The sequence below is a fragment of the Leucoraja erinacea genome, chromosome 14 (genome assembly GCF_028641065.1).
Source record: "Leucoraja erinacea ecotype New England chromosome 14, Leri_hhj_1, whole genome shotgun sequence".
Taxonomy (NCBI): Eukaryota; Metazoa; Chordata; class Chondrichthyes; order Rajiformes; family Rajidae; genus Leucoraja; species Leucoraja erinaceus.
In genome coordinates this window covers 5,608,162-5,631,409 of record NC_073390.1, presented here as the reverse complement: position 1 = coordinate 5,631,409, position 23,248 = coordinate 5,608,162, and the positions used below count along the sequence as shown (strand labels likewise).

Genomic DNA, 23,248 nt, shown 5'->3' with positions numbered 1-23,248 from the left:
CAACCTAAAGGGTAGAAAGATATTCATGCTGTTGAATACTGTATCTTTTGAGCATTGTGTTTACAAACAAGTTGTGCTGCTGCAGGTAAGAAGTTCATTAGTCTGTTTCTGTACATACGACAATAAAACACTCATGACGCTGGCTAATCTGATGTGATAAACCAACGATTTATGGATATATCTGGCCAGTTTATGAACAGTGCAGTTACATCAACCGCCTTTCCACAGCTGTCACAGTTATTATATTTACCAGTCACATTGCTTATAACCTAGTACCTCTGAGTAATGTTTGATCTGAATTTCTTTTTACGTGCGAGGTATATGGCCTCAGAGCATGTATGGCTGCCTGCTTTATCACAAATAAATTTCCTGTGACTTAGCAGGGTGCAGGCATTTGAGAGAGACAATGGGAGCAGATATATGTACCAACATCCTGAGTGACAGCACCATCCTCATTCTGAGCATTCCATTATCTCCATGCTCGGCATGACTATGCCCCAAGGTTAAATAGACAATGATATTTATAACGTCAGTGAAACCCTTAAAGTCACAATATCAAGTGACTGGAGGACAGAGACCAGAAGAGAATGCCCTGTTCATTACAGCAGACAACAGCAATATGAGCATGTGATGTCAAAGGAGAATAAATTCCCATCATCCTCTGGATCAGCTGACCCTGCCATGCAATGGGCCATTAGTAGTTCAGCGAAGCCCAATTTATTGGAAATTTTAAAAATCTGCAGATGCTAGAAATTTAAAACAAAAGCAGAATATGCTGGAATCCTTTGCTTTCTCTCACTTCCCAGATGCAGCCTCTCACCTGCTACGTATGTCAGGCATTTTCTGTTTATGACCCAGTTTGTTAAATAAGGGCCTGTCCTACTATGGCAACCATATTGGCGAGTTTAGGAGACTCTGCGCTCGCCACAAGCTCGCATCATGGCCGACACATGGTCGTAGGTGAGCCTCCTCCATAGTCGAGAGTAGTTCCCACATAGTAGTCACTTCTCGCGTGCTCAGTATGGTCGCGGAAAATGCTGTTGAAAATTTTTCTGCTACCAAAAATTGGTCGGCATGGAGAAAATTTATACATTTGTAGTCGTAGGTTTAGTCAAAGTAGGTCGTAGTAGGTCAGCATGTTATCGTAGGTAATCGAAGGTAGTCGAGATAGTCGTAGATAGTGTTAATATATCGCCTTTGCTCGTTTCAATGGCTCGTTGATAGTCAAAGCTAGTCTTCTACATAGTCGAAGGAGGTCATAGGAGGTCTTCTACATAGTTGTAGGAGGTCTTCTAATAGTCGTAGGAGGTCGTAGAGGTCTTCTACATAGTCGAAGGATGCCAACTTTTCGGCAATTCAACAAGACCATGACAGTCTCCTAAACTCGCCAATAAAGTCGCCATAGTGGGACAGGCCCTTTATGGTAACAGCAGGTTCTTGCATTTAACCAGATGCATGCACATCATTGAAGATGTTGACGTGAAAGGCTTGGATAGAGTGGATGTAGAGAGGATGTTTCCACGAGTAGGAGAGTCTAGGACCGAAGGTCGCCGCTTCAGAATTAATGGATTATTTTCGGAAGGAGATGAGGGGGAAGATGAGAAGGAAGGAGATGAGGATGAAGAGGAGGAGGAAGGAGATGAGGAGGGCTAACCAAATTGGTAACAACACTGAAGAGGAGGATTTCCTGGAGTGTATATGGGATGGTTTTCTAAGCAAATATGTAGAGGAACCAACTGGAGGGCAAGCCATCCTAGACTAGGTATTGTGCAATGTGGAGGGATTAGTTGGCAATCTTGTTGTTAAGATTGAGCAACGGTGACCATAATATGGTAGAATTCTGCATTAAGATGGAAACACAGTTAATTCAGAGACAAGGGTCCTGAAATTAAAGAAAGATAACTTTGGTAGCATGAGATGGGAATTGGCTAAGATAGACTGGCAAATGATACTGAAAAGGTTGACAGTGGATATGCAATGACAAAAATTTAACGATTGTATGGATGAATTACAACAATTGTTCATCCCTGGTACAGACAAAATGCTGGAGTAACGCAGCGGGACAGGCAGCATCTCTGGAGAGAGAATGCGTGATGTTTCGGGTCGAGACCCTTCTTCAGACTTGTTTATCCCTGTCTGACGTAAAAATAAACCAGGGAATGTGACTCAACTGTGGATAGCAAGGGAAATTAGGGATAGTGTTAAATCCAAGGAAGAAGCATATAAATTGGGCAGAGGAAACTGCAAATCAGACGATTAGGAGAAATTTAGAATTCAACAGAGGAGGACAAAGTGGTTAATTAAGAGGAGGAAAATAGAGCATGAAAGAAAGCTTGCAGGGAATATAAAAATTGACTGTAAAAGCTTCAACAGCTATGTGAAGAGGAAGAGATTAGTGAAGCCAAATGTAGGTCCCTTACAGTCAGAAACAAGTGAATTTATAATGGCAAACAAGGAAATGGCAAACAAGTACTTTGGTTCTCTCTTTACTAAGGAGGACACAAACAATCTCCCAGAAATACTAGGGGACCGAGGATCTAGTGGGAAGAAGGAACTGAAGGAAATCTACATTACTCAGGAAATGGTGTTAGGTAAACTATTGGGACTGAAGGCAGATAAATCCCCAGGGCCTAATGGTCTGCATCCCACAGTACTCAAGGAGGTGGCCCTAGAAATAGTGGACGCATTGGAGATCATTTTCCAAAGTTCTATACACTCTAGATCAGTTCCTGTGGACGGATGGGTAGCTAATGTAACCTCATGTTTTAAGAAAGGAGGGAGAGGGAAAACAGGGGATTATAGACCAGTTAGCCTGACATCGGTATTGGGAAGATGCTTGAGTCGATTATTAAAGAAGTAATAACAGCGCATTTGGAAAGCAGTGACAGGATCGGTCAAAATCAGCATGGATTTATGAAGGGGAAATCATGCTTGACTAATCTTCTGCAATTTTCTGAGGATGTAACAAGTAGAATGAATAAGGGAGAGCCAGTGGATGTGGTATATCTGGACTTTCAAAAAGCCTTTGACAAGGTCCAGAGCACATGATTTTGGGGGTAAGGTATTGACATGGATAGGGCACATAGGAAGCAAAGAGAAGGAATTAACGGGTTATTTTCAGAATGGCAGGCAGTGACTAGTGGGGTGCCGCAAGGTTCGGTGCTGGGACCCCAGTTATTTACAATATATATTAAAGATTTAGACAAAGGCCTAATTCTGCTCCTATCGCTTATGACATCTGGAAGAATCCAAAAAGTCCATCTTTTTAAAGCAGGACCCTCAGCATCTGAAGCAAAGGCACTTGTTCTAGAGGAAGTGTATGGTATATAGAGCATACACGCAGTAGGCAATACAGCAGTCTAATTCTATTAGAAACTGTTTTATAGATGCACCTGATAAAATCATTAAACTTGGTACTGCCTGTGTAGAGTTTGCACATTCTCCCTGTGATATGTGGGTTTTCTCCGGGTTTCCTCCCACCTTCCAAAAACGTGCAGGTTTGTAGATTAATTAGTATCTGTTAACTGGCCCATTGTTTGTAGTATGTGAAAATGGGACAGCATAGAACTACATCTAGTGTTCGTCTGATCGATGGTCAGCGTGGACTTGGTGGGCCAAGATTTCAGGACCACATGCTGACACAGCGGTAGAGTTGCTGTCTTACAGCGTCACAGACCCAGGTTCGATCCTGACTATGGGTGCTGTTTGTACGGAGTTTGTATGTTCTCTCCATGACCCTGTGGGTTTTCTCTGGGTGCTCTGGTTTCCTCCCACACTACAAAGATGTACAGGTTTCTAAGTTAATTGGCTTTGTTAAAATTTATAAATTCTCCCTAGTGTGTAGGATAGTGCTAGTGTATATGGATCGCTGGTCGTGTAGACTCGGTGGGCCGAATGGCCCGTTTCCATGCGGTATCTCTAAACTAAACTAAACTTTCACAGTTTCTTGGCTTAGGTGGTGCAGTACCCCTTCCACGATTCCTGGCAACCTTGGATCTTTGTAACCCAAAAGGTTTCCAGTTCAGTGTGCCCCTAAAAGGGTTGAACAATGACTGACTGCAAGACATTCTTCTTTAAATGCTCTTTTCCTGGAAGGTTTCTCCAGAGAATAGAGGGGTACCATGTCTTAATTTACACCTCCTTTCATTAATAGTATGATCCACAATCTCCAGCAAACATTTCCTCCATTTTATACCCTACTGGGAATAAGGTGTATTATTGGGAATTAGATCCAACAATATTAGAAATAGTTGGAGATAATAAAAAATGTGTTCTCACCATAGGTTTCTGTGGTGATACGCCGCTGCGCGTACGTTGCCAGCCCCTCGCTCAGCCACATTTCTTCCCACGTAGCATTGGTAACTGCATTTCCAAACCAGCTATGCGCGATCTCATGGATGACATCAATAATGAGAAACTCATCACTTTCCAATATGCAGGAAATAATGAAGGTCAAACAAGGATTTTCCATGGCAACAATTGGAAAAGAGGGCGGAAGGAACACAACATCATACCTGAAGCAAAAACACACGGTCACGTTCTACAAAATATTATTTGCTGATTTTGAAACAGCCTACAAAAACAAATTAACTCCAAAATTCTGTGGAGTTAATCTAAATATGGTTAGGATATTAGATTGATTAATTCAGCTTAATAATATCTAATCAAACATATGGATACTCCATTACCATACAAGAGAACAAATTGATTGTAATGGACTGTAATCATGTATTGTCTTTCCACTGACTGGTTAGCACACAACAAAAGCTTTTCACTGTACCTCGGTACACGTGACTATAAACTGAAGTAAAAACAAAATTAACCAGGCTTCAACCTCCTCATCAATATCCTGTGATCTTTGCTCGTAATGGATGGATTCTAAGGACAAAAAATAATTCTGCCTTTTGATGCTTCAATTGTGTCAGTCAAACCACACAGTCTGGAGTCCCAAGTGATGGATTATCACATGGATACACAACTGAATGCTTATCAGGCAACCGTTGAATCATACTAAATAACTAAATACTAAATCAGTGATCAGGGGGGGGAAATAAATGGAGGAGATGGCAACAGCATCTTTTGTTCTTCTGCAAATCATTTTGCTTTGCATATCTTGCTGAGTTCTGGCAAAAGGTTGCTTTATTGCATGTATATTTATCCTGTGGTTAGTCAATGGGGAAATGCCCTGTTGCACCTAATCATCCAGCCAAGAATTACATTCAAATGCAGCAAATCTCTTTGGGGCTCAAACCAATGACCATCTGGTCAGGAAACAAACTATTCATTTTGGCCAGAAAAACAAACATTATTCATGGTTTAGGTTTATTTTACTTGCAATGAATTAGTTATCTACAGGAAATATGAGAGGACTTGTTCCCAGGAAGCTCTGGTTCTACATTGTAAGCAACTGTCTGGATTTTGTCGCCATTTCATGCCCTGCTCTGATGCTAGACGTCATGGAGACCTCAAGGTCTCAGTGAGAAACCCTTGTTATTTAATCTGGAAAATCTGCTCTCGGATCATATGCCAGGTCAGACAAGGCATGGGATATTCAAGTACATTAATTTCCATTATTAGTAGTGCTTTCGCAAAGGGAAAAATAAGCTGATACTTTTAAAATTGTTGCGTTTATTACCTATAATTATTTAACTATGTTTCAGAGTACAGTTAATTGTTGAAAATTAGTTTCAAGAAAATGTATATTTTTAAATAGTATTTAATGGTTCTTAAAAGTTAGAAATATTGCCATACTTGAGAGTTTTGATGCTTTCAGAAATGTTTTGAGGGGACGATTGTTCTAGCTCCCTCTCATCTTCTATAGTGATGTTCCAAGCTCTGCAGAAGCATAGGGCCTTGCCACTCATCTCCAAGACCATACAACCAACAAATCAGCCCTTCAGACCTTAGTGTTCTGGTAGAGGAGCGAGGAAGTACACATGGAGAGTGCAGACAATAGGTTGCACTCAGAAACATGAAGGGCATTATATTCTTTGTGAGAAGTGCCCACTATCCACGCCAACATCTTGGGCAGAGGGTACACCTCAAAAGTATTTTTAGATCTTGGAAGTAAGCCCTTATATCTTGGGATTGATGTCTTGGTATACTAATTTCCATCACACAGCTTCTGCCCCACATTCAAACATCTAAAAACATTCAAACTTTAGTTTCCTTTATTACCTTTCCCACATATAAGGTCCAAAGAGGTTCTCTGCAGCACTCAGCCACCGCTCCACTGTGCCATTGAGTTTTGCAGTTGCCATTTTTAATAAACAAGGTTCAGCCCAAACTCTGCTTCTGTAAATGTAAATTGTGTGATTTATAAATGTAAAAGGATGAAAAATCAGAAAACCCTAGGCACTGTTAATTAATTCATAGAAAACTAAGGAAGATAAACCACAATTTAGACATAAAAATAACTTAGTTGGTAGGAAATTCCTAGGACTTCACCTAATTTTTATTACAAAATAATTGTTGCAACTTATCACAGAAGTAATCTCCGCACTACTCAGACCGTTGAGCCATTCATGCAGTATTGGTGGTCTGGCGTAGTTGTCAATGCTCTGGCCGGAGTTGCCGTTCTTTGGGTGAAGACCCAGTCTATACTTGAGATCATAACTGGGCTGAGACTTTACTGCCGTGATCAGGTAGCTTGTCCGTAAACAATATCCATGTTCTATCAAAATTCACAATCTCACAAATGGGGGATTGAACTCAAGGGCCAACCAAAACTAGCAGTAGCACCCTATACACCAATTGCAAGGTTTGAGGAACCTGGCTATTGGGTATTGGAGCTATATGGCAAATGCAGCATTAGGAAGTTGTACTGTGAACTGTTGGAAGTGAGTTACTTGACCACTAACATGCAATTATGGATGAATGTGAAAGAATTAAGACCAATATCTTCATTAAAACCTGTGGAATATTCTGGTTGCAGTTCACAAAGACAGTCAGCACCAAACAGCTGTTGCAGCAGAGGTGCATGTGATAAATCCTAAATCAATACGTCAGGTGGCATACTGTACATCCACATGAAAATGTGTACAAAACATATTTAAAATATGCAGTATACCATAATGAACAATGCAGAATGATTCAATACATCCAGCTTCCTCAGGATTGTAAATTTCAATCAGAGTAGATATGGGTTTAGGGATTAGATTTAAATCTATAGTTAATTAATTGCAAATATACGCTACTAAAATTAATCCTGAGTCCTAGAATGACAAAACACTTACCGTGGACCGATATCTGCAGAAATGAGATCTCCAGCTACCAGGGCCAGCAAGTAAGCAGGAACTGGATATTCCATTTGGAATCGGTAAATGTTCTCCTGTTCATCAAATGTACTCTGCGTTGCACTCATTAGTACTTTGATACCAGGTGGAACCTAAAAAACAAAAGAGAATAAATAGGGCTACTTATTCACCTCTGGCACTATGTTACATATAATCTGGGGATGAGAAGGATGATAACATGGAGGGCCAGCATAAACTACAGAACAGTTTAATAACATGGAGGGCCAGCATAAACTACAGAAACAAACAATGCAGCAAAATAAACCACTTCACTTTCATCAACATTCCACACGAGAAAACATGCCAAGAACTATGCCAGCACCAGAACATGCAGAATAGGCAAATTTGTTTGTATATTCAGCAAAAAACATTTAGCATGGCAGTTTAAGTAAGATACTTGGGGAAAGGCTCAATCACCAAGAGTCATCAAGATTGAGACAAGAATGTAAGGCCAAACTTGCTTTATTTTTCTTTATGGTTTGACAGTCATGTTGTCCTCAGTACTGCTGCTCTGTTAATATTGTATAAATTCATTACAAAATCCGCATTCCCAATTGGAGAAAGCAGGTACCAGCAGATTCAATTACAGCTCTTTCTCTGCTATTATCAAACTTGTGGAGGATGAATTCCCGATGTCCCAATCTACCTCTTTGCGGGCTTTGTACTTTTATTATCTGAACTTTCTCTGTAGCTTTAACATTATATTATGCATTCTGTTTCTTTTTCCCTCTTGCAGGACCTTGATATACTTATGCATGGTATGATTTGCCTGGATAACACGCAAACTACATTTTTCACTGCATTCACAGAAAGTTAGATATACTGTAGTCCTTAGGGCGAACAGAATCAAGGGGTATGGGGAGAAAGCAGGAACGGGGCACTGATTTTGGATGATCAGCCATGATCATATTGAATTGTGGTGCTGGTTCGAAGGGCCAAATGGCCTATTCCCACACCTATTTTCTATGTTTCTATTTCAGTACACATGACAATATTAAACCATGACCTATTCTTCACTTTCAACGCCCATTAAATTGGGCTCTTGTAGGTTCGAAATGGGCTTCTTTTAAGCTTTGTGGCAACTTATTTCAGACATGAATATTGTGCTTTGCATGGCTTTGCATTTGGCTTTGTCACCGCTGCTGATTTTTCTAATATCTATATTGGCTTTGATCCTCCTTGTCGCACCCGACATGGCAAGCTGTTGATAAAATGTGCCAGAGTTCTGCTTGTACAAGGAAACAAAGACACCAAGTTACAGATGCAGTTTCCAAGACTTTGAATTTCCCTCCTGTGTACCACCAGAGAAATTTAACCAACTGCACTATCATGGGGTGCCGACATTATTCGAGATGGTAGGTGATGAGATGTGAACCAAGTATTTTACAGTCTGAAATGCTCCAATATCAACTACAGCTGCTGAATTCTTGTTGCATACTTTGCAGGAATACCCCAGAAATTCTTTGACCCCTGACCCAAGAATAAACAAGTTTTTGGAGTTTTGTGTATGTAAATATGGAAGTCATCAACTTTCCTCTCATATGAAGGACTTTCGAACACTGCCCAAAGCAACATCTCACCATTGAGTCGCAGGGCTGCCAACTCTCACGCTTTGAGCGTGAGAATCACGCCCTCAGGCAAACTCTCACGCCCTCACGCTGATCAGAAATTGCTCACGCTCTGCGGTGAGAAATTCTGTGATCAACAAAAATTTCAAAACTCGGATAAACTGCATGGTCCGCGGGTGTTGGAGACCCGGGGCTGAGGGAGGGATGGAAGCAGCGGGCGGATACAGATGCGGGGAGCCGGGGCTGGTGAGTTTGCGGGGCTGATGAGTATTTGCGCGGCTAGCGAGTCGCTCGCTGCAGCTTCGGCCATGGAGCACTCCGGACAGTGCGAGTGTCTCGGGCCGTCGGAGGCGTGGAAGCGCCGCTGCCGCGAGAGTCTCTGTGCCGATGGGACAGACTTTCAAAGGGAGGTGGAGAGAGAGGGGGGAAGGAGACAGGGAGGACAGGGGGGAGAGGGGAGGGGGAGAGACAGAGGGGGAGGGGGGAGAGAGAGAATGGAGAGAGAGAAGAGGGAGAGGAGGAAAACAGGTAGGGGAGAGAGAGGGGGGGGACAGTGAGGTGGGAGAGGGGGGGAGAGAGGGAGAGGGGGGGAGGGGAGAGGAGGGAGAAAGAAAAAGAGGGAGGGAGGGGGGGGAAGAGAGAGAGAGAGAGAGAGGAGAAAGAGAGAGAGAGAGAGAAAGAGAGAGAGAGAGAGAGAGAGGGGAGAGGAGAGAGAGAGCAAGGGGGAGTGAGGTGGGGGAGGGAGATATGAGGGTGAGAGAGGGAGAGAGAGGAGGGAGAGGAAAGGGAGATGATAGAGAGAGAGAGAGGGGAGAGGGAGAGGGAGAGTGGAGAGAAAGAGTGGAGAGAGAGAGAGGGGGAGAGAGAGAGAGAGAGGAGAGAGAGATGAAGGGGGAGGAAAGAGTAGAGAAAGGGAGAGGGAGAAAGAGAGAGAGAGGGGGGGAGAGAGGGGGAGAGAGAGAGAGAGAGAGAGAGAGAGAGAGGGGGAGGGGAGAGAAGAAGGGGAGAGAGAGAAGAAAGAGAGGGGGGGAGAGAGGGGAGAGAGAGTTAGGGGAAAGAGAGGGGAGAGAGAGTTAGGGGAAAGAGAGGGGAGAGAGAGGGAGAGAGGAGGGGAGAGAGAGAGAGAGGGGGGAGAGAGAGGGGGGAGGGAATGAGAGAGAGATAGGGGAGGGAGAGAGAGAGAGAGAGAGAGAGAGAGAGAGAGAGAGGGGGAGAGAGGGGGAGAGAGGAGGGAGAGAGAGAGAGAGAGGGGGAGAGAGAAGAGAGAGAGAGGGAGAGAGGGGGAGAGAGAGAGGGAGGGAGAGAGAGAGAGAGAGAGAGGGGAGGGAGAGTTCTGACACTGAGGGGAGAGATAGAGGGAGAGAGATAGAGGGGGAGAGAGAGGTGACCGGGGTTGAGAGGAGAGAGAGTGCATCCTGGAGGACAACCAGTGGCTGCTGGAAGTAAGTACCAAGCACTGGGTAGAAACGGTGGAAGATAGTGGACTTCAAATGGGGGTGGTTGGAGAAAGCATCCTGCTTGCCTGTTAGATTTTCACTTGCTGTAACTGCAGGAAAAAATGTTCCCGATGTTGGGGGCGTTCAGAACCATGGGTCACAGTTTAAGAATAAAGGGGGGCCAGTTAGGACTGAGAGGGGGGACAAACTTTCTTCACGCAGAGAGTTGTGAATCTGTGGAATTCTCTGCCACAGAAGACAGTGCAGGACAATTCACTGGATGTTTTCAAGAGAGAGTTAGATTTAGTTCTTGGGGCTAACAACATCAAGGGATATGGGGAAAAAACAGGAGCGAGGTACTGATTTTAGATGAATAGCCATGATCATATTGCAGGGCAGTGCTGGCTCGAAGGGCCGATGGCCTATTCCTGCACCTATTTTCTATGTTTCTATGCTTGAGTATATGGCAATAAAACTCGATCACTTGATTTTGAAGCATTCATGCATGGTGGAGGTATAATGTAGTCATAGGGTGATACAGTGTGAAAACAGGCCCTTCGGTGCAACTTGCCCACACCCGCCAACATGTCCCAGCTACGCCACCTGCTTTTGGTCCATATCTCCAAACCTGTCCTATCCATGTATCAGTCTAACTTTTTCTTAAATATTGGGATGGTCCCTGCCTCAACTACCTCCTCTGGCAGCTTGTTCCATACATCCATCACTCTTTGTGTGGATAAAGTTAACCCCTTAAAAGGTTACCTCTTAAAAATACTTCATACAAAAAACATTGAAATCATACTTCTACAGTGCACTAAAACATGATTTTAATACATCAAATTTCAAAACGTTCCTACCCTTGTAGGGGGGACCCCCTTCTACCACACCCTCTCCCCACTCGGTTGCTCCACTCCCTCACCGGGTACCCCCAAGGCCAGTGAACAGTGATCGCACAGCCTCCCCCCTTTCAAAAATGGTCCAATCCAATTTAAAGCATATATATTGTATTCAAGTGTAAGTTAAAAGACTGGCTGCAGTATGCACCATATTGCACAATTCCAATGGGAGGGGGACACCCCTCCCACCCACCCCACCCACTCCCACCCACCCCCACCCTCCTCCTCCACCCCCACCTCACCCCCCTCCTCCACCCCCCCTCGTCCCCCCCCCCCCTCCCCCCCCATCCACCCCCCTCTCCTTTAAATCCAACTAAGGGTATAGGTGGCAGGTGGGCAGGTATATCTCTACTTTTTTCTTCTTTTTTTTCCTTTTCCTCTCTTATATCTTTATTCACTCTTGGGCCACACTACTTTGGTAGTCTAGGGGTCCTATCTTTTCACTTTTTCCCTCTCTTGTTCTTTCTCTCTTCTTTTCCCTCATTTTCAGGTTAAAAGGTCAAAATTGAAGCTGTACAATAATTGTATAATTTTACATGCCGAATGTTTTATTCTTGTACAACTGCTATTTAAAAAAAATAAAAAATTAAGCATTGTTGCCTAGTTAAAATGAAAATAGCCTGCACATAGCCTGTTTAAATTGAAGGTGAATTAGGGGACCCAAGGACTATTTGACCTTAAAACGTATACTTTTAATGTTTAATGTTATAATTTTTATTGCAATTTTTTTTATTCAGTGCTTTCGTTTGAAACCTGGTTGGATGCATGGGCTGGGGGTGTGGGGGACAGTGGTGGGCTGTGGTTATATTAAAATATTTTACATTTATCACTGGACAGCTACAGAAAATAAGAACTTGCTGCTTGGTCATTTGTTGTAGTAAACAACCAAGCAGTGATACTGAAGAGAACAGACCAAAGTATTGTCAGAACCTGTACTCTCATTTTATTGGTGCTTTTCCACAACTTAAACCAACTTTCAGTCACCCTGCAAGGTTTCTGTCTAAATGCTAAAAAGGCTGACCTTGATTTGGAACCACTACAGAAGATTATCAATTGCGCTCATTATAATCCTCTTCAGCTAGATGAGGTGGCTAAAATGTCATAAATATTGTGGAAGTATCTAGCTACCTCTTGTGAAGGCTTTAATGAGAACTTTCATTTGACACCTGCTAAAATTCCACCATTTCCTATTTTTTCACCAATTACTTTACTTTATTTATGTCCATTTAATATAACAAATATTTCAGAGATAAAAAAAGGGACAATTTTGACGGCCTACCCAGTGGAACAAATGAGATCAGGTAAAATACTCCACATCAGACCGCACTCTCCAATAAGTTAATACAGATATTTCTTGTGCAGGGAAGAAAACCAACATTTTGCTTGATCCTCTGGTTTCCCAAGATGCAAATTAGGCTGGTAATGATAATAATAAAAGCAGTGAGTTTGAATTAATTTGCAGTTTATTCAAGACCAGACAGCATATGTCACAAAGAACAGAGAAAATGGAGCCGTGAGAAATGGTAGAGAGCAGAACCAATTGCGTGGATATGAAACTTTAATCAAGTACATGATGGCATTAAGGAGCAGTTAGTGTGACTGATTGTGCTCTGTATAAAATTAAGAGGCAATGATGGTGCAGCACATCCTATGAAAACCATTTGTGGAAGAATCTATATCTACACATTAAAAACGTGAACTATTCTCATTTTTATTTTAAAATAGAAAATTACTTTTTTGCTTCTTGCTGCATCAGATCTACGGACTAAAAATCCCCTGCTTTGATCAACTGGGTTTCTTGTTCCAGTTGCCATTGATCTAAATAGGATTCTGTGGGTGTCTAAATTCACTGATGCCTTCTCAAAGGAAGGCAAGGCGAAATGTAATCCTTATTTGAAGCAGGGTTAGAGATCAGAGTGCCAAATAACATGCACTGGCCAAATTCTGTTTAAATCATATATTGTCATTATTATAGATTACTTATATTTAATGGTTAGTCAAAGTTAAATACAAAACATGCAACAGAGCTTGTGATGTTAATATTATCATTCTACTCCAGACTAAAGGGGAGCAAAATGCAGAATTAAGATGAATTTCATGTTTCTTGTACTAAAAACGTACACAAATAATGTTTCAAGTATATGTAGGTGTAAGAGAGCTCTCAGAACCTAGTCTTTCCTCCAGTCTTTCCATCACCTTTGGAAACTTATTGCTGTTTATCAACATGAGGACCAGAGTTGTGCCAATGAAAGTCAAATAAGCCATTATAAGACTGAGATACAAGAATAAAACTGTTAAGAGACATCAGCCAAACCTTAGTTTTACCAAAATCAACTGTTTGGAACATCATTAAGAAGAAAGAGAACACTGGTGAGCTTACTAATCACAAAGGGACTGGCAGGCCAAGGAAGATCTCCACAGCTGATGACAGAAGAATTCTCTCAATAATAAAGAAAAATCCCCAAACACCTGTCTGACAGATCAGAAACACTTCAGCAGCCAGGTGTGGTTTTGTCAATGACTACTGTCCGCAGAATCTATTACTGGGCAACTAATATTAAATTTTTAATCTATTGGATGGATGATACATGTCAACAAGTAAACTGGTTAAAAATGGAGGGTCTTGGTGAGACCACACCTGGAGTATTGCGTACAGTTTTGGTCTCCTAATCTAAGGAAAGACATTCTTGCCATAGAGGGAGGACAGAGAAGGTTCACCAGACTGATTCCTGGGATGGCAGAACTTTCATATGAAGAAAGACTGGATAGACTCGGCTTGTACACGCTAGAATTTAGAAGATTGAGGGGGGATCTTACAAAATTCTTAAGGGGTTGGACAGGCTAGATGCAGGAAGATTATTCCTGATGTTGGGGAAGTCCAGAACTAGGGGGTCACAGTTTAAGGATAAGTGGGAAGTCTTTTAGGACCGAGATAAGAAAATCATTTTTTACACAGAGAGTGGTGAATCTGTGGAATTCTCTGCCACAGTAGGTAGTTGAGGCCAGTTCATTGGCTATATTTAAGAGGGAGTTAGATGGGGCCCTTGTGGCTAAAGGGATCAGGGGGTATGGAGAGAAGGCAGGAATGGGATACTGAGTTGGATGATCAGCCATGATCATATTGAATGGCGGTGCAGGCTTGAAGGGCCAAATGGCCTACTCCTGCACCTATTTTCTATGTTTCTATGTAGGATTGTTCGCCTTTCAATATAGGCGATTCTTCTTTCTCCAATACATCTGAATAAATCAATGTAAGAGAAAAATCTGATAATTCATAGCACCCTACGAATTTGGAAACAGTTATTAAAAATTAACCCTTAAATCGTTTAAACCGTCTACTTTAGATAAGGCATTTGTACAACGGGAAAATCTAGGAATTAAATTGCTGGGAGATCTTTATGAGAAGTCTTCCTCTCGTTTCAAGAATTACGGGTGAAATATCATTTGAAAGTTAGTAATTTTTTTAGATATCTGCAAATCCGAGTATGTGAAAACACACACGCAAGACTGTCACTCTATGAGCCCAGATATATTAGACAAATGCATGAATAGAAAGGCGGAAACAAGTAAGTTAATATCCTATATTTACAATACCCTTTTAACTGCACACATCCCATCTTCTGAAATAATTAGGCGAGCATGGGAAGATGAATTGGGTTTATCAATTTCAAAGGATAGTTGGGAGGAACGCCTTTTATACATACATTACTGTTCTCTTAATGTTAGGCACTCCCTGATACAATTTAAAATACTGCACAGACTTTATTATTCAAAGTCTAAATTGAATAAGACAAAATTACAAAACTTCTTGGAGGGGAATTTTTGATATTTTTTCCAAAATACTTAAAACTAAATTGGACCCCGATATAAAATTGATCACATTAGGTATGTCAGAGGCCTGTTCTAAGTTAACGATATTTCAAAGACGTTTCCTCAACTATGGCCTAATAATGGCGATAAAATTAATACTTACATTTTGGAAACAGACAAATATCTCAATTTTTCCTATTCCTCTATCTTTCTGCTACACTGCTTTGGTAGTTTAGGGGACTTTTTTCTCGTTCTTCTCTACTGTATCCTTTCACTTTTTCCTTTCGTCCATTCTTGCTTTCCCTTTCTTTTCTTTTTTTCATTTTCACAATTTAGGTTATACGGTTAAAAATGAAGCTGTACAATAATTGTATAATTCTAGATGCCAAACATTTTATCTTGGTACAATTGTCCCAATTCGTCCTTGGGACCACTCCTTTTCTCTATTTTCATAAACGACCTCCCTAATATCTGTTCTGACTGTCAAACGCAACTATATGCTGATGATGTGGTGCTATATACATCTAGTACTAACAAGTCTGAAATTGAAAGAACCCTTCAATCAGATCTTACTTCTGTTCAGAAATGGCTATTATTTAACAAATTAATTTTAAATAAAAATAAATCATGCAGTATGTTATTTGGTACCAGACAAGGCCTTGGTAATTCTGTAGATCTGACTATATCATTTAATGAAGGATCATCATTAGAACAAGTATTGAACTTCAAATATCTTGGTGTTTGGCTTGACCCAACGCTTTCATTTACGCAGCATAGTGAGACGATTACTAAAAAACTATGTATGTTATGTCTTGTGCTGTATGTTCTATGTTGGACCCCCTCGAAAACGAGATGACTGTCCATCTCAAGGGGTTATCCATGAATAAACTTGTTTCAATTGCTTCTAAAAAAATAAAAAAATAAATAAAGACTGCTGTCCGCAGAAGACTTCATGAACAGAAATACAGAGGTTACACTGCAGGATGCAAACCACGGGTTAGTCACAAAAATAGGACGGCCAGTTTGCCAAGAAGTACATAAAAGACCAACCACAGTTCTGGAAAAAGGTCTTGTGAATAGATGAGACGAAGATTAACTTATATCAGAGTGATGGCAAGAGCAAAGTATGGAGAAGAGAAGGAACTGCCCAAGATCCAAAGCACCTGAAACACGGTGGTGGGGGTGTTATGACCTGGGCATGTATGGCTGCTGAAGGTACTGGCTCACTTATCATCATTGATCATACAACTGCCGATGGTAGTAGCATAATGAATTCTGAAGCGTATGGCCCAAAGATCATAGAGATACTTCAAGATACTTCACTCAGCGAAAAAGCCGTAGTACGTCATGGATAATTTTTCGTGCGTTCTTGATGTGCTCGCGATTACCGTCATGGTGTCCACATCTACATCTACAGCTCACTGACTGAATGATACAGACGTCTTGACTGAAAATCACACCCTTCCAATCAATTATTTTAGGATAAGCCTTTCGAGAAAACATGCTACTTTTTGCTTCGCCCATTTTCAATATATAGAATTTTGAATTTGGTGTTTGATTGGTACAAGTAGACTACAAAGCTTGTAATATCTATTTTTTTTACACTGTAACTTTCTACATTTCTACTTTTGGGTATGTATGTGGCAATTGTGGCTCATGGAATTTTCTCCCACACTACTAGTTATATTCCTAACAACATATTTAAATACAAGTGAAATTTTCGATCTTTCCGAACCCCTTAAAAAATGTCTGAAGAGGGATCCGACCCTAAACGTCGCCTAGCCATTCCTTCCATAGATAGACACAAACCACTGGAGTAACAGCAGTTCAGGCAGCATCTCTGGAGAGAATGAATCGGTGATATTTTGGGTCGAGACCCTTCTTCATACCCTCCATAGACCCAGCCTGACCTGCTGAGTTCTCCAGCACTTTATGTTTTGCTCTTAAAATAAATTTGTGGTCCGCTGAAGAAACTACACGATAGACCACTCTGGAAGTGCAGGTTTTGCTGTACACTTCATATAGTAGAGCACATTTTATACAGTGAATTAATGAGGTTAAATTATTATTTTAATCTAGAATTTAATCTAGAATTAATCGATACCCACCCTATGTATCTTATATCAGCTTTATTGTATGAAACGTTGATAAATGCGGCGGCGCAGATGTCATTTACAATTATCCATATTGTTTATGGGTGTGTGTTTTCAATAGCTGCTGTTTCCAACTCTGACCAGATGTGACAGCAGTGATTGAAAGCCAGGACTTAAATATGTACATCATAAACAGAGGATAGTTCGGGAAGCGGTAGAGACGAGGGACGTAAAGCGGTGGTCCGACCAGTCAGAGGCCATGCTGCAAGATGCACTGAGTGATGGCGACAGGAATATGTTCGAAGCAAGTTCCAGTGACGTCAGTGAGTTCGTGGAAACAGTCACGGACTTCATCGCAACAGTAACTGACAACATCGTCCCCACGGTAAGGGTAAGCACTTTTCCGAACCAAAAACCCTGGGTAGACAGGTCTGTTCGTGTGGCCCTGAATGCTCGCACCGCTGCCTACAACTCGGGCCTGGCATCAGGAAACATGGACGTCTACAAGGCAGAGTCCTACCGACTGCGAAGGGCGGTGAAGGACGCAAAGAGAAGGTACAGAGATAAGATCGAGTTACAGATGGAGCAGCAGGACACCAGAAGCCTGTGGCAGGGGCTACGGATTGTAACCAACTACCGGAGCACCCCTCCCTCATCCGCATGTGCCGGCACCTCCCTAGCTGACGACCTGAACTCCTTCTACGCTCGTTTCGAGAGGGGCAACACCACTCCAGGTCTGCCGACTATCGACAATACCGCCAGCGGGCTGGCTACCGAAGCTGAAGGGAGGAATGTGCACACATTCTCGCTGTCCGAGCACGACGTGAGGAGGGCTCCGACACGGGTGAACACGAGAAAAGCTGCAGACCCCGATGGCATCTTGGGGCGAGTACTCAAGTCCTGTGCTACACAGCTAGCTCCAGTGCTCACTGCATTATTCAACCTCTCCCTGGACAAGTCCGTGGTCCCTGCCTGCTTCAAAAAATCCATCATTGTACCGGTACCAAAAAATGCCTCCCCAGCTTGTCTGAATGACTACCGTCCGGTGGCCCTTACCTCGGTAGTCATGAAATGCTTTGAGAGGCTGGTGAAGAAACACATCTGCGCCTTCCTCCCTCGGAACATGGACCCGTTGCAGTTTGCATACCGTCCGAACAGATCAACGGACGATGCGGTCTCCCAGGTCTTGCACACCGCTCTCTCCCATCTGGACAGCCAGAAGGGGGGCTACGTGAGGATGCTGTTCATAGACTACAATTCAGCCTTCAACACGATAGTCCCCACCAGACTGGCCGGGAAGCTAATGGAATTGGGGCTCAACACCTCCCTGTGTGCCTGGGTCCTGGACTTTCTCACCGCCAGGCCCCAGGTAGTCAAGATGGGAGGGAATACATCGAAGTCCCTCACCCTGAGCACAGGATCGCCCCAGGGTTGTGTCCTCAGCCCCCTATAGTACTCCCTGTACACACATGACTGTGTGGCTAGGTTCAGCTCCAACTCATTAATTAAGTTTGCTGATGACACTGTGGTGGTGGGCCTGATCTCAGACAACGACGAGAAGGCCTACCGGGAGGAGGTGGCTGATCTAGCACTCTGGTGCCAGGATAACAGCCTCCTCTTGAACATCAAAAAAACGAAGGAGCTGATCATGGACTTTAGGAGGGCACATCATCCGAGGACGTACACTCCATTGAGGATAAATGGGGATCCTGTGGATAGGGTGAACTGTTTTAAATATCTGGGAGTTCACATCTCTGAGGATATGACATGGGCATCACACGCCTCAGCACTCGTGAGTAAGGCAAGGCAGCGCCTTTACCACCTCAGGCAATTGAGGAAATTCAGAGTGTCTCCGAGGATCCTCCAGTGCTTCTATGCAGCGGCGGTGGAAAGCATCTTGTCCGGGAACATTACCATCTGGTTTGGGAATTGCTCTGCCAAGGACAAGACGGCTTTGCAGAGAGTAGTGCGTTAGGCCGAACGCACTATGGGAACTTCACTTGCCCCCCTGCAGGAACTATACATCAGGAGGTGCAACTCCAGAGCCAACAATATCATGAGAGACCCCTTCCACCCCTGCAACGGACTGTTCCAGCTGCTACGGTCAGGCAAACGCCTCCGTTGCCATGCGGTGAGAACGAAGAGGTTGAGAAGGAGTTTCTTCCCAGAGGCCATTTGGACTGTAAACGCCTATCTCACCAGGGACTAACTCTACTGAACGTTTTTCCTTCCATTATTTATTATGTAAAAGAATATGTGTGTTATGATTGTGTTTATAGTTTGTTTGGTTGTTTGGTTGTTTGTCTTTTTGCACAAAAGTCCGCGAGCATTGCCACTTTCATTTCACTGCACATCTCGTATGTGTATGTGACAAATAAACTTGACTTGACTACATATTGTAAAAGAGAAACAATGCTTTGCCAGCTTTGTTCTCAGGAAAGATCATAGAGCGGAGTACTGAGAGTGCAGCGCCACATCAGAGAACAAAATAATTTTGGTCAATGTTGCCATTTGACATCAATTTATGTTCAAACCCGTCCAGAGAAGACTACACGGGTACAATATTTCTTCGTTTTATGGGAAAATATGAGGTAAATGTTCAGTCTACAACAACCTGATTATGTTGTTAATATTAATTAGAAGCTAATGGCAAATGTAAATGGTAATGTATATGTAGCATGTAGGAATCAAAGTAGAATTCATAAACTCTGTTCAGCCCTATTTATTTTTAATCCAACCTAAGAACAAATAAAGGTGGAACTACAACTATCATGTTGTTCTTGTCAGAGATGTCTCAAAATAATCAATAATTATATTTTTATTCACCTAGTCACAATAGGTTATTGGATTTCACAGTTTACAGCTGAATTGGTTTAGGCATTTTTAGCTATTGAATGGATAGGATTATTATTTATGATATGGTAATAAGGGGGAGGGAGACTTTTTACTGTCTCTTAAGATGTTTTTTCTAATCTCCTGGCAACTAATTTCATGCTTCATTGCAAGTTTGCATGACCATTTCCAATTCTACAGGATTATTAAGTTATATATAGTTTTATTTAGAGATATCCACTGACTTGGCCTCCACAGCCTTCGGTGGCAAAGAATTCCACAGATTCACCACTGACAAAATAAATTTATTCTCATCTCCTTCCTATAATAGCGTTCTTTAATTCTGACGCTATGACCTCCAGTCCTAGACTCTCCCAATAGTGGAAACATACTCTCCACATCCACTCTATCCAAGCCTTTCAGTATTCTGTATGTTTCAATTAGGCCTCCACCTCATACTTCTAAACTCCAGCGAGTACAGGCCCAGCGCCAACAAATTCTCATCATAGGTTAACCTACTGATTCCTGGGATCATTCTTGGAAACCTCCTCAGGACCCTTTCCAGAGCCAGCACATCCTTCCTCATATATAGTGCCCAAAATTGCTCACAATATTCCAAATGTGGTCTTTCCAGCACCTTATAGAGCCACAGCATTACATCCCTGTTTTTGTATACAAGCCCTCTTGAAATAAATGCTAGCATTGAGTTTGCTTTCTTTACTACCGATTCAACTTGCAGATTAACTTTTTGGGAATCCTGCACCAGCATTCCCAAGTCCATTTGCACCTCCGATTTCTGGATTCTCTCCCCATTTAGAAAATAGTCTACACCTTTATTCCTACTACCAAAATGCATGACTCCACACTTTGCCACACTATATTCCATTGCCACATCTCTGCCCACTCTCCCAACCTGTCCAAGTTCTGCAGAGTCCCTGCTTTCTCTACACTACCAACCCTTCCACCTATTTTCGTATCATCTGCAAACTTGGCCAGAAAATCTTCAATCCCCCCATCCAATTCATTCTTCTAAACTCCAGCGAGTACAGGCCCAGTGGTGCCAAACGCTCATCTTACATTAACCCACTCATTCCTGAGATCATTCTTGTAAACCTCCTCGGGACCCTCTCCAGAGCCAGCACATCCTTCCTTTCAGTCAATAGACTGAAAATTTATAAATATCTGATACAACAAGCAATTAAAAGGAAATTATGTGAAAAAAAAAACCTGTTATTTACTTCGGCACTCAAATTTCCCACAGATACTGGGAGATCTGTGGAAGTTTGCACACTTCTCATGCAGTCCAGAGTACCATTAGCACAGTTGGCTACAAGTGGGCAAAAATTTGGAACTTCCATCTATAATTGGAACCCAAACCTTCCACAGTTACACGAGTAAACTGAAACTGCCAGCTTTTATTTGGATAGTCAGGATTAAAGTTATGCAGGTAGATGCAAAATGCTGTAGTAACTCAGCGGGTGAGGCAGCATCTCTGGAGAGAAGAAATGGGTGAAATACTTCTTCAGGCTGATGTCAGGGGAGTGGGCGGGACAAATATAGAATGTAGGCGGAGACAGTAAGACGAATGGGAGAACTGGGAAGGGGAAGGGGATGGAGAGAGAAAGCAAGGGCTATCTGAAGTTAGAGGTCAATGTTCATACTGCTGGGGTGTAAACTACCCAATCGAAATATGAGGTGCTGTTCCTCCAATTTGCGCTGGCCCTCACTCTGACAATGGAGGAGGCCCAGAACAGAAAGGTCAGATTGGGAATGGCAGGGGGAATTGAAGTGCTGAGCCACCGGGAGATCAGGTAGGTTAAGACAGACTGAGCGGAGGTGTTCAGCAGTTCAGAAGTTATGCAGAACGACCTATAAAATAATTAAAAGAATAGCAAAGACTAATGTTGTATTTGTCCTATAGTATTAACATTATCTCTGTAAATCTCTACCATTCTCAAAACTTTTATATCGTAACGCTGAGTCAGGACCCAAAACCAACTATCCCTTTATGTGATCGGAGGTCTCATTCTGACTGGAGGTCTATAACCAGTGTTATTCCATGGGGATCAGGGCAGAGCCCTCTATTATCTGAGATATACATTAATGATTTGAACAAAAATGTACATGGGCTGATTAGTAGGTTTGCAGATAACATACACATTGGCAGAATTGCAGGTAGGGAAGAAGATTGTCAAAGAATACAGCAAGCAAGTCTACCTACCTGTGATTTGAGCTTATGTGCCTGTAATGCTGCTGCAAGCAAAATTGTCATTGTGTCTGTTCCTCATTGTACTTTTGCATATGGCAATAAATACTAGATAACAGGATATTGATCAGTTTGGTGTAGAAATGGCAATGTGATGTTTAGTCTAGACAATTGTGAGTGTTTCACAATGGGAGATCAAATGTAAGACATTTAATGCAGGACTCTGAGGAGCAATGATATACAGAGTGATCTTGGGCTTCAAATACATAGCTTCTGAAAATGGGAACACAAGTAAAGAAAATGTATGGCGTACTTGCCTTCATTAGTTGGGACATTGAGTATTAGTGTTCAAAAGTCACGTTGTAGCTGTATTAACGTTTGGTCTGGCCACATTTGGAGTACTGTGTGCAGATCTGGACACCACACAAAAGAAACAACGTGGAGGTTTGGGCGAAGGTGCAGAAGTGATTTACCAGGTTGATGCCTGGATTGTAGTGTATTAACTATCAGGAAACTATCGGGGGGCGGCACGGTGGTGCAGCAGTAGTGTTGCTGCCTTACACGCTTGCAGCGCCAGAGACCCGGGTTCGATCCCAACTACGGGTGCTGTTTGTACAGAGTTTGTATGTTCTCCCCGTGACCGCGTGGGGTTTCTACGAGATCTTCAGTTTCCTCCCACACTCCAAATACGTACAGGTTTGTAGGTTAACTGGCTTGGTATAAGTGTAAATTGTCCCTAGAGTGTGTAGGATAGCGTTAATGTGCGTGGATCGCTAATCGGTGCGGACTCGGTGGGCCAAAGGGCCTGCTTCTGCGCTGTATCTGTAAACTAAAACTAAACTAAATTAAATGAATGTAGAATGTTTTGTCCTGTGCGTCGGAGGCGGTGCGAAGTATACAGTATAAATGTATGAAGAAAGTCAGTCTGTTTCCTTAGGTGGAAGTATCAAAGTCCTGTGGGCATAGAGTCAGAGGGGCCCACAGCATGGAAACCGGCTCTTTGATCAGACCTGTCCATGCTGACCAAGTTGCCTACCTCAGCTAGTCTTATTAGCCGGTGTTCTGTCCAGAGACCTCTAAACTTCTGCACACGTACCTAACTAAATGTCTTT

The 23,248-nt window shown here is 42.5% G+C and overlaps 1 protein-coding gene across 2 annotated transcripts in view; it reads right to left on the bottom strand.

The window, feature by feature from the left end:
- Nucleotides 1–23,248, bottom strand: part of rnpepl1 (arginyl aminopeptidase like 1) — a 62,006-nt gene that overhangs the window by 14,372 nt on the left and 24,386 nt on the right. For both annotated transcript variants that reach the window (XM_055645413.1, XM_055645414.1), the window contains exons 3-5: nucleotides 7,236–7,387; nucleotides 6,178–6,294; nucleotides 4,279–4,514 (exon numbers count right to left, since the gene is read on the bottom strand). In XM_055645413.1, coding sequence (XP_055501388.1) covers nucleotides 4,279–4,514; nucleotides 6,178–6,294; nucleotides 7,236–7,387 — 505 coding nt within the window. The remainder of the gene's footprint in view (nucleotides 1–4,278; nucleotides 4,515–6,177; nucleotides 6,295–7,235; nucleotides 7,388–23,248) is intronic.